The 12,547-nt window shown below is 39.9% G+C and overlaps 1 protein-coding gene across 3 annotated transcripts in view; it reads left to right on the plus strand.

Moving 5' to 3' along the window:
* LOC138195554 (phosphofurin acidic cluster sorting protein 2) overlaps positions 1-12,547 on the plus strand; it is a 51,373-nt gene that overhangs the window by 10,692 nt on the left and 28,134 nt on the right. For all 3 annotated transcript variants that reach the window (XM_069145071.1, XM_069145072.1, XM_069145073.1), the window contains exon 2: positions 9,816-9,903. In XM_069145071.1, the coding sequence (XP_069001172.1) occupies positions 9,816-9,903 (88 nt within the window). The remainder of the gene's footprint in view (positions 1-9,815; positions 9,904-12,547) is intronic.

Here is a 12,547-nt window from a genome sequence, read left to right on the forward strand (position 1 = left end):
TCACTGAGTTGGGTTTACGTATATCTGAGGTTTAAGGCTACTTAGTCTGTTAATTTGGCTCAGTGCTGTAGAACTGGGAGAATATCTTTCTCTGTGTGTGCGGCTTGATGATCAAATCCAGGGACAGGTTTACCCTTCTTGCATTTCCTGTTGTCATTGAACAGCGAGCTTAGCATTTTGTGCTCTACCTCAGACAAGGACTTTTCCCTCTGCCACCACATTTATCAATAGGAGACTTCTTCAACTTTATGCAGCTTCATTATCAGAGAGAAGTCTACCAAACCACCCACACAACAAGAGCAACTGGTCAAACCTCTGATTCACACTTCACAGATATAAATCATTTATGAAGTAAGTATTGGAGGGAAAGCACTGGCTTACATCACCAAGTGGAAATAAAATCTGGCACTGAGCTGTAATGCTGTGTAGTCCTGTGTAGAATTAAATAAAATGTGCTGGTAATCCCGGCAACAGCCAGTATTTACCACGGCTCTGGGAAGCTTCATGACCACAGAGTTTAAATAGACCATATTAGAGAGCATTATGATGGTTGTGAGCTATTCAATTTTCTTCTCTTGCCTTCTCAGAAAAAGCCAGTTTATCTCCTCCCCTATCACATGTCTCTCAGGGTGGTGTCATACCTGTGTGATGACACCTGTCCTGCCTCTCCGTTGTTCCAAAACTCCCCATCACAGCTCAGGCACCAGCTGGCCCAACAAAGCAAAAATCCACCTCAGCAATATCACAAACTATGTTGAATGTGGATGTGGGATGTTTCATGGCTTAAGTACAATTTCAATTTAACCTTCTTTTTGTTTTAAGTCTTGTAAAAATATTTTTCCTGTTCGACAACATTTCCTTTACAGTTTATTGTCTTTACCCCCTTAGGTTTAAAACGAGAGACAGTTTTTATTTTTCTGTTATGTTTAACCTTTATTTAACCAGGAAACATCTCATGGAAATTAAAAATCTCTTTTACAAGCGCATCCTGGCCGAGGCAGGCAGCAGCTTGAGAGACAATTGATCCTCTAATAACTGAATTATAACAAGTACTTAAATTGATCATCTTGTTTTAAACTGTGTTGCTTGTATCTGTGTGGGACTTCTCTGATGCTGGTGTTTCCTCTAACAATCCAAAGGTATACAAGATTGCTGAGGAAGTTGTGCATTTAGCTGTAACTTGGCCAAAATGTGGCTGTTGGAACAAACTGTGCATACAGATGGAGAGTGGAGAAATTAGACACTTTCCAATAAGAAATACCTCCCACCCTGCAGATGGTGCAACAGGATCAGTTTGAGTTATTCCCATTAGCTGTTTGATTATTTTTTACTTAATTTAACCCCATGTCTGCATAACATTGTAAGGGCTCTGTTTAGCTTTGTCCACTTTAGCAGCCATCTCATTACAAAATATTTAGTATTGCCCTTTGATTGAGTGCACACCATCTGTTGCTTGACATTATAAGAATCAATGTCTAATGTGAAACCTTCATTGTTACAACTATAGAATATGAATGGATAAATGTGTTATTTCAGTCTCAATGCTGACCTCTGACACTCGCCATCAAAAAGTCTGAACAGACCCACAACACGCCTCCATGACTGTAGCTTCTAAACCTCTTTGGCTCTTCACATTGCATCCTAGTAAGAAAGTAACCTTCTACTTTCTTATCTAAAGGTCTTATTTTGCTGGTTTTAACCTTCAGGTTTTTATCTCACACATAAACCAAACAGTCACAGAAGTCGGGTTTTGCCAAATTCATAGTTCCCTCTTGTTCTCTTTGTTCACCCTGGTAACAGACTCTTTCCTGCTCTTTCACTGTGACCATGAGAAGATTTTCATTCAGGGAATTAAAGCCCAACCAGCATATGGCCATCTGGCACACAGAACTAGATATTTGGGGGCTAAAATAGCTTTTGCATACAAGCCTAAGTGCAGGCTAAGCTCTAATGACACATCCTACTGTGTGAACTTGTTAAAAACTGATCCATTCAGTGTTTTGGATTAGTCCTCATCTCTCCTTATATAGATTGGATTCAAAAATGACTGTAGCTACTTCCAAATTACCTACTATTATTCTCCTGACTCCTGCTATGTTCCCCTACTAGTTATAGTGCTTTGCAGTGTCCTCTGCTTTCCCATAATTGTCTAAAAGAAAATGTAATCACTCGATTAAGGAACATTAGAGGTTGTATGATATGGATTCTAGAATGTGCAGCTTTGCTTTGTGCGTTTTCTCTTTGTTTGTGATTAAATTGAAAACCTCTGAATGAAATACAGTATAAAAAAGACAGGAAACCTGAATGTTTTGCTGCCTGAGCAAATTTCAATAACTCCACAGGCTAGTAGTTCTCACCATGAATAGACTCGCCCTTGTTTTTGCTGTAAGTGAATGAAATATTCAGAAGAAGTAACTTTTAGACTATTGTACTCTTTATTTGGGCTAAATTATGCAACTTAACATGAACAAATAACAGTGTTATTAAAAAAACAAAGCACCGTGGCTTTCCTCACCAAGGGCCCTGACTGCAGAGAATTTGTTTTTGTCAGTCATAAAGCCATACACAGCTTCCGTAAGAATTTTCATGCTGAGCATTATGCTCCGGCATGCTTTATTAAAAGGATTTGTCTGCATTCATATCTCAAGCGAAGAACATGAGAAATAGTATGCTGAAAGCACTAAAAGCATTACTTGAAGTCTGTTTTTTTTTTTTTCTGGCTCGGTAGCCCCCCGCCCCCGCCACCATTACATACCAAACACAGACAGTCTCTTTTTCATTCAGCATTACATCAGCTCATCCTCCATCCACCACTTCCCCCTGCTTTGTGCCTCTGACAATTGCGGTGCAGTGATCCGAGGGCATGGAACTGGTAAAACATCCACTAGACTGCTGACCAGGAGAAAAGAATTACAAAACTGTGTTTTTGTTTAGGCAGCATATCGTTAAATTCAGAGGGTTCGCTGGCCTCTCTTTCAATGCTGCATGCATCCATTTGTAGTGTATGAAGAACCACGTTCACAGTGAACCTTTTGATGGCCCCTTATATGTAGAGATGCTTTTTATTTGACGCAAAAATAAATGCCTATGGTCGGAACAGGAGAACTGCTGCTGATGTTTCAATCTTTCCAAACATTCATTGGTGAAACATGAAGAAGCTGGCAGTCTTACAACATCCACCTCGTATAAGCACCATATCGCAACATGGAGGTTTTTGATTCTTGGACCTTCTAACATGTCTGCTGTAGCCACTGTCTCTTTGTAGGCTCTTAAACTTAAGAGGGTTTCTATCACCAGGTTATTTGAGAGCCTGCTATCACAGAGATGTCCAGAAATAGCATGGTGAGAGAAGCCACATGCACTCTCGTGTACATGGCAACACATCTCGGGCGAATGGCTTTGAAAGAAGATGATGTCGACAGAATGAACATCACTTCAGGGTAGAAAGACTTTTCATTGATGATGTGAATTCATGTTATGCTTGACATATTTTTAACATTGTAAGCTGATTGTTGAACTGAATAGCACCTATACAGCCTCCAACAAGGACTTGTTATTGTGAAGATTTCCTTCCTATAATGCCTCTTTTTGTTTTTGTCATGACAAATCACCAAAGAGAAAGCTCTGAGGTCTCAATGGTACTGCCTTCATCTAATTGATTATTCCCTTACATGCGTCCAGTCACATCATCTGTTATCAGACCTGATGCTGAGACTGAGGAACGGGGGGGATTTCAGATTTGGCCTTTACTTTTTTTTTTTTTTATTCTTTTTTTTTTTTTTAAGTACCTTTTGATGTCGGTGTAATATAAAGTGTGTGTGCCGTCACATAAGCAGTCTCCAGACAGACATATCGTTTTACCAAAGAGCCAAACTCAAAGCAGCGAGCGACTGAAGCTTGGTGCCTGGCCAGAAGTCTTCTTTGAGACCCGACTCCAGAGAAACCTGTGTGGGGCCCCAAGTGTGTGTGTGTGTGTGTGTGTGTGTGTGTGTGTGTGTGTGTGTGTGTGTGTGTGTGTGTGTGTGTGTGTGTGTGTGTGTGTGTGTGTGTGTGTGTGTGTGTGTGTGTGTGTGTGTGTGTGTGTGTGTGTGTGTGTGTGTGTGTGTTAAAGAAAAGCCAGCCGGACTCGGGGGAGGTTGAGGTCAGAGAGGGGATAACAAAAAGGATTATTTGCTGTGCAGAATATGTGTGTCCCTGACTTCCACCCTGCTGTCCACCTTTAATCCACCTCCCGCAATTGATTTGGTTTCCTCTTGATGTTCCAGCATCGCTTTGATACAGGTGGGCCAATTTATTCAGCCAGCACTGGAAGGCAGGGATAGGTTTCATCTAGACATGGTATCACGACTGTTTCCTTATTCCGTTGTAAAAGTATAAACTTGCACAAAACTGAAATATGAAAGCTTCACATGTTTGCCATTTTTCTAAGTTTCTCTATTTTTGTCTTTTGTCTAGCAAAAATGAATAAAGCAGCCAAGATAAGATTATATATAACCCTCATATAACCCACAATCACAGGACTCTTATCTGAAAGCAAATATTTGAGCACAGCTGTTTGAGCGTATTGCCTGACAAGTTGTTTTGTTTGTTCAGCACAGGATTTGAGTAGGTTAAACAGAAGCTGTCAGTTCCTTTTCCATCCATTTTTCCATATATTTATTTGACATACAATATAACCCAATACTCAGAACAGCATTAAAGAAAATTATGTTCTGCTGTGAGGTACAGCTTTTTATTCCTGTGCACATCTGCCCCCTATCTCACAAGGAGTATACTGAAAGTCTTAGTGAGTTTGTTATTAGAGCTTTGTCTTTTTACATTTATTAACCTCCATGTCTATATTGCCTCACTTAGCCCAGAATAAGGCAATATTGAGCAGTTAAGAAAAACCAAGGATAGGGATTATGTTATGGCTTTTAGCTGTGTTGTATCTATGGATGAGAAGCTCTTCGTGTTTGTCAGTTCAACTCCATCAATTTCAATGCAAATGGATGGTCTTTTCTCTGTAGATGATGCTGCTTGTCTGAATCTTTTTCCTCACTTGACAGAAACAGAAAGAATCTGCCACCTCCATAGTCTTGATTTCCTTAGTAATATCGGTATGTCACTGGAAGCAGTTTGCTCAAAGGGGAAATGGCCTTGTAATCTAATGGCCTTGCTTCACTTAAGAGGCAGAAAAGGTCAATAGTTAGTGACGGTGCAGTGAGCGACATGGATGGACTAATGGGCTCAGATGGAGCACCACTACTCTTTCTGCTGGCAGTGATGCCATATAGACTAAACCTATTAGCTATGCAGTGCTCAGAAACCTACTGGGCGCTGGCCATCAGAGCGGTCTATAATTGTTCACTTTAACATATTACACTGCTGCCGCTTGCTGTATGTGTCGGTAATAGAAAATGTCATCGTTAAAAATAGTTGCTGTTCAGTGTAATTTGCCTGCGGGAGGGAATAATTCGGACTCCTACATTGCTTTAGGGTTGACTTGGCCTCTGAACATGACACAATTTTTTTCTCGGTGTTGATAGTTCCCTCCCTGTGTTAAATGTTAAAATTTAGGTAATGGAAGTGAGGACAGGTTAAATCCACAGCTTGGTTTGAAGTCTAAATACAAGTCATTGTTAGATTTGTAAAGATCAATAGATTTATTGACAAAATTGTAATTTTCTAGATTTTTGGGGCTGATGTTGATACCAAAATTTGGAGTTACAAAAAATGCTGAAATTGGTGTATCAACCAAAATGTGGTTATTAAACACAAAGATGTGTAATTGAAACAGGATATTTTACAGTCTAGTGATACACTTTCCAAATGACATCGGCGCACTGAAACAGTAAACATCACTGGGAATTGAATAACTATCAATAACTGTAAATATAAAAACACAAATAGAACAATTTCTAAATTACTCTCAAGCATCTTTTTCTGTTTAATGTTGTGTAAAAAACATTCATAGTACCATACAATAGGACAACCTATACGCTGTTACAGATTTATATGACTGGCCAATATTGGCCTGTTTGTGTGGTTTAATAAAAAAAATACATTATAGCAGAAAAGCTTTACAGAATCTTACAAAATGTCCTAATTATATACACAAGGATATGAAGTTTATTCAGCTCACTCAAAGACCCGTATATAAACTGTAATTAGAATGAATGCAGACTAATGCAACAGCGCTGCAATGACTTCTACCATCAAAGGGTTAAAATGTTCCATTTTTAATTAAACACTCTTTGAAGAGGTGTTGATACAACTTTACAGTCATTTTGGAGGCTGCAATGTCTCTCTTCATTGATGTGCTCTCAGTATGATCATAACCCAGCAAAGGTCTCATAACACGCACGTGAGGATCAATAAACTCAGTCTATACCAATGATAACCCCATCATAAGAGCTTAGCAGGCAGTGTGTTGGCTTACCCAGCACAAGCAATGAAACTGAAGGAGGGATTTCCCCCATGGGCTCTTATCAACTGGAAAACAGGCAGAACATGTATCGCTTATCTTTGCTTTCCACCCCCTGTTCACAGAAATATTGAATTGGAGACTGCTGTATAGATCCTCCACCCACCCGCCCTCCTCTATGGATTGATAACACTGTTTTGTTTTGGTCCTGTTTGGCACAGAGGCGAGCAGTGATCCCACCCCAGGGTCTCTTTGGGAATGTGGGAATGACATGCCAAAATGGAGGATTAATGCATCTTTTGAAAGGCTTCTGCAAGCCCCTATTTTGATCTTGAGTGTGTGCCAGTGTCTGTTGGGTTGAGAGGAGACCACACCGCGAATAACAGCCCCCCCCCCCTTACATTCCAGTGATCACAAAACCACAGTATAGCCATACTGGCAATCCTTTCTAAAACCAGTTGAATTATCCTTCACCCCGCACATGCTAGCTATTTCAGCACAACGATTAGAGCTTTTGTGCAACACCTGATCTGTCACTGTTTGGGTGGCACTGGGTAAGAGCACAGGGACAGCCTGGCACCATGCCAGAACAGATGGCCACCAGTTTCATTTACAACACAACACAGTGGCAGGCAGGAGTGGAGATAACACCTCTGTCTAATAATACAAAAAAAAAAAATCCCTGGTACCCTAGGTGACCCCTTCCAGCGCCTGCAACCTTTTTAATGACATGTGAATCAGAGTCTACCGAGAATGTGAGAGAGTTGTGATGGGGATAGAGATGTTGTTAAACCATCAGCTCTTCTTTCGGTCACCCTCCCTCCCTCCGAACAGAGAGCTGTGGCTGACTGGTGACTCATCACCACAATAAGGCAAACTGGATCCATGCACTACTTACAAGCTTTAACATTTAATTACTCCAGCCTCAAATAGATTTGCAATTGTTATTCTAACGCACATGAGGTAACTTTGGTAATCGTGCAGCCAAGTGGATTGGCAGATTACGCTCAAATGCTTCCTGTGCTTCCTGTAGATGTTATAGAATTATGTCATCACCTATGTGGGCCTCAGGGAGAGTCTGTATGGGAACACAGAGTTCCTGGTGTATTCATATTCTTGAAAATTTTATATTGTCATCATTAAATATGCATTTCTTTTGCTCCCCCAGAATGTAATGTTCATGAACTAGTTTCCTTTCTGATTCCTTTATGCTGTTTTGTTAATGACAAATCTGAACAGACCAGTCAGTCGTTTTCTTTTTTTGGTATTAACAGCATTAAGATTGAAGAAAGAAATTCATCTTACTACTGTAACAAAGTCTTTTTATATCTCTTTGTAAATATCATTGATGAAGTACATGTGGTGAAACAAACAAAACAAAAACAAACAAATTATTCTATTACTGCTTTGGAAAAAGGACACAAAAATACATTGACCTACAAAAAAAAAAAATTAAGTTGGAACTCTGTCACAACAATTGATTGTGTTTAATTGGAGCATATGACCGCTTGTTTCCGCCCTGGCTGGTTTGTGATGTTGTAAGCTGCTCATTTCTTCAATATCACCAATATCTCTGCCATTGAACCGGCATCACTAATCCCAGCATGGAAATTACATTTGTGAAAGGATTGTTATTGTCACAGACTTTTTACTTTAATCTTCTCTTTTTAATCTTTTTTTAAACTATATAAATGTCTACATAAAAACCCATCTTTCAATCTGTCCTTTAAGACCCAACAGATTTAAAAATGCAGTAACCTAATAATGATTTAAAGGTCTCCTATTGCATAAATTAAAATTTCCATGTCTTTTTTCTTTTTTTCTGTAAAGCAGGTCGAGGTGCTGCATAAGTACTGAGAGTGTCAAAACATTCAGTCCATGGACAAATGCTCACAGCCCGTATTCAGCAGCTTTGCCATTTAGACTTTCTTATGTTTGTGACGTGACAAAGTCACACTCATGTTATATGTCAACCCCCAGCATGGCCCATTGTCCAACATTTTGTCTGCAAGAAAACACAGAACGGTCCTTCCATCATGGAGCTAGCTTGCTACAAGACCGAAGGAAACCTGTGGTTGGCCTGAGCGTGTGCCATTTAGTAGTCAGACAATCAGAAGAGCGGGTCATTGATTGCAATTTGCCTTAAAGCCACAGACCCAAAACAGCCTGTTTTTGGGGGAGCTCCAGAAATTAGATGAAAAACTAAAATGAGATCGTTTTTGGTTATTAAAACCCAAAAAGTATCTTCTTATGGATATCAAGACTGCAAATAAAACACCAGAAAAGTGTAAAATATAGGACCTTCAAAGATAGTCAAGTGTAAAAACACAATATGTGTCAGTGGACATCCCCCACAGTGTTCATTTCTAAACGGATCACCCCATTGTTTTTGGCTGTAGCACCACAATTTTATTTGTACTTGAACTTGATGAGTCTTTGTGAATCATACTTGCCTAGCAGGGAGTGCCTGAATGAAGCCAGCGAGTATAGCAGAGTGGCTCTTAAGGAAAATGGATGATTGGATAGCTGTTTTTTTGCTTTCTCTTTCTTCCTCCCGTTTGACTCTGGCTCAGACTGATCACAATTTAATGCTGCAGGACTGGTGAGAAAAGTGGGTCAAGAGGAAGTTTAGCAAATTTGGCTTGAGAGTTGTTGACTTTCAGTGGAGTGTCTCGCTGTAGAGGGAATGTTTTTAGGGAAACTTGTGCTGGTGAAAAGAATTGATCAGGGTTTTGTTGTTTTTTCCCCACCTCAGACGTAACTCGAGAGGTGTCTTCTGGGACTCTCTGAATTATGTTTGAATGACTAAATCTGGTATATTGACAGCCCATCAAAAAAGGTATCAAACTTTTATAGGTTCACGTGTGAATGTTGCTTCCTTTTTTTTTTTTTGCGTTCGATAATAAACAGATGGCAGTGAGTCACAGAAGCCTCTAAGCTCAACATTTTAATGTGTTGCTGCATGCTCAAACAGGGCTGACTCGAGATATTTTATTGCACGATGGCCTGTCAGAGCATCTGTTCTACGAATCCTGATGTAGCAGCACTTTGTTGTGCATCATCCATTTACAACGAGTCCTTGATTTGTCCTCAGTGAAGAGGGACACAGAGACGAATAGAATTGGGTTCGATTACTCAGTTGCCCTCTGGATTGTTCACTCACTTTCACGGCATTGATAATTCCTGGATGTTGCTTATTATTACTGTCACACATGCAGGTTAAAGGAAGAAAGAACACACAACATGAAATAAAATGTGGCAGCATTGAGCGCTGTTTTGTGGGCCGTGCTTGTCTTTGCCAAATGCTGCAACGTGTCATGAAGGTCTGTTTGTGTTGTGTTAGTTGTGCCGCCAATCTGTTTCTTTTTCTCAACCACTGTCTTGTTGTTTTTTTGTCTCTTTCCCACAGGCTCTGCAGTCTCACACTGAAAAAACTGGTTGTCCTCAAAGAACTGGATAAAGAGCTGAACTCTCTGTCTATAGCTGTCAAAATACAGGTGGGTGGGTTAATCTGCCAATTGTGATTTGGAAGGACAGCCTCAGTTTGTTATTGAGCAATATTTGTTAGCACCGTGTCAAAGTCGTGAGTCTGGGCATCGCTGTTTTTCAATTCTTTGCTGTCCGCTGTTGAACGTAGTCACACAGCCTGGCCGACGATAAGATATGCTACTGCTGCTTGATAAAAACCTCCTGAGCTGCACAGGAGGTTGTGGTGACTCACATCCACTCAGGTGCTTTAAATGGCAGCCCACCTCTCTAAGCAGGAGCATTAGCACCTTAAGATGCATTGTGAACCTTGCATTGATTGCTTGAGCATACATGTGTTGCCTGGCCTCAGTGTTGTTATTCAACCTTTATCCTGAACATTTTGTGCCGTTGTTACAGGGTGTTGATTTAAAAGTCAAATTCAAAAGTATCTCCACCGTAGGGTTTTTTTTTTTCCATCCACTTGTTTTTACACTCATTTTCACGCTGCACATAAAACACCCGAGGTGATGATTATAAAAAGGGTTTTACACTTTCTGTGTCGAGAAATGCAACAAAATGCAACGGAAATTTTAAAACCAATTAAATTATGAAGTATGTGAAACATAATTTTTTTTTCCTCTTTTGAGGATGACTGTGTTTTAATTGCATCATCTTGGCGCACCGTTTTCCTCTGCATGGTTTAATGGACTCGTCTAAAATTAGAGCCACCAGCTGTTAAACTCAACAGAAGATGGAAATATGCATTCTTTTCAGTTTTATTTTGCCAATTCAATCAGAAATGGGATCAAATTTGCTGAAATTGGAATGGAAACCTTTAAAGCAAATAAAATAAAGCAAAGAAAGTGATAAAAAAAAAAGTAACAAGCTAGTTATGTAAATATTTAATACATAATGCCATCAGGAAGGCATCTAAATGGTCCCAAATTCCCTTTGCACCCTGAACACACAGCCAGATTAATTCAAGAACTCTGTTTAGCCACACGAGGAACAAGAAATCCTGCTACAGATGGTGTGTCCCTCACAGAGCTCTGATCTCAACATCATGGAGTCAGTCTGGGACTGCATGAAGAGACCGAAGCAAACCAGACAGCCTCACTTCAATTGAAGTTAGACATAAATATTGCAACATATCAGAATTAATATTCATAAATTACATAATATTCATGGAAACTGACACACTTGATGTCAGTCTAATTTAGTGTAATATACACTGCATCAGAACCCGACTGGACTGATCTGTTGTGGCACAGTGTTCTGCCGTTAGTCTGCAGTCATATTTCATAGCGCTAAAACACACCCACCCAGCAGTAAGCCCAGTCGTGTAGGTAAAGATAATAGTTCACTGCTTCTGAAACAGTTGACTCTGACAGAGAAGTGAGAGCAGTGAGTACACCTGAAGTGTACACAGATAACCATACAAACACTGTTTTCATGTGGCCATGTGGGGGGGGAAAAAAAAATCATCCAAACATGTTTTACTATCGTCACCTAAAAAGCCCACTCAGAAGGTAACTTGAGAATTAGACTTTAGTGAGAAAAGAAGAGTAGTTGAACTACCTTTTAATCAGATATCGTAATGCCTTTCAGTTAACCCTCGTGTTGTCCTTGGGTCAAAATGACCTGCAGCTGTGTTCAACCAAGTTCTATTTTATTTCTATATTTTCATATTTTTTTGGGATCATTGGTGACAAGGATGCTGTGAGGGTTTCTTTAAACCAAAAAATCCCCAAAAATAAAAAAAAATATAGAAATAAAATAGAACTTGGTTGAACACGGCTGCGGGTCATTTTGACCAAAGGACAACACGAGGGTTAAGGTGAATGAATTAAACTCGCTCATTACATCAATAGGACCAGTGAGCTGAAGTGGAAACAGCGACAAATTTAGTTTCTACATGTCGGTTCTGTTTTATGGTGCCATTTGTCCAAACATAGTGTAGTATCCAAAGTTTTTTCTAGGTCTATAAAAATGATTCATACTCGGCATGAAAAGCCATAAAGATAAGGGTTCACAGCTTGTGTGTGTGTTGAGACATATCCACATTATGAAGGAAAAAAAACATCTCTGCCCTCTCCTCTGTTCTTGTGTATGTGGTGTGCTGCGACCGCTCTGCACAGATGTGTGGCGAGCAGAGCCAAATGTTCACATTTGTTGAACTTCAGGCCATGCTCTGCTGACCTTTCTGGATGTAGCCAATCACTGTTGATCCCTGCTTGAACTGGAACATGGACAAAAACCTAATTACTTGTGTTTCTGAGTTTTCAGAAATATACAGTAACAAATTGGCTTCTTTAGCATTGTAGCTATTGTAGCGCCACCGAGCGTTCCTGAGGAGGTAAATATTCACAGCAGAAGCCACTAGTGAGTATTGGTAGTGTTGTAAGCAGGAGAACCAAATACTTTCAGTTCTTTTAAATCCCCCCCCCCCCCCCCAAAAAAAAAAAAAAAAAAAAAATTCATTTTTTAATTGTCACGCCTGTGTAATTGACCATTTTTCTGTCCCACTCACAGCACTGTCCCCCCTCATTATGAAATTTTATTGAAACTTTATGCAATACGGGATGATTCTATTTAAAGAGAAACAAATCATCCTCCCTTTACTGTCATCCAGAGGGAGAAAGCAACCAACCAAGTGTGGATTTCTCCATGAGC

The sequence above is a fragment of the Embiotoca jacksoni genome, unplaced genomic scaffold, assembly GCF_022577435.1.
Source record: "Embiotoca jacksoni isolate LCO1_2020_lvr unplaced genomic scaffold, fEmbJac1.0.p SCAF_12, whole genome shotgun sequence".
In the NCBI taxonomy this organism is placed as follows: domain Eukaryota; kingdom Metazoa; phylum Chordata; class Actinopteri; family Embiotocidae; genus Embiotoca; species Embiotoca jacksoni.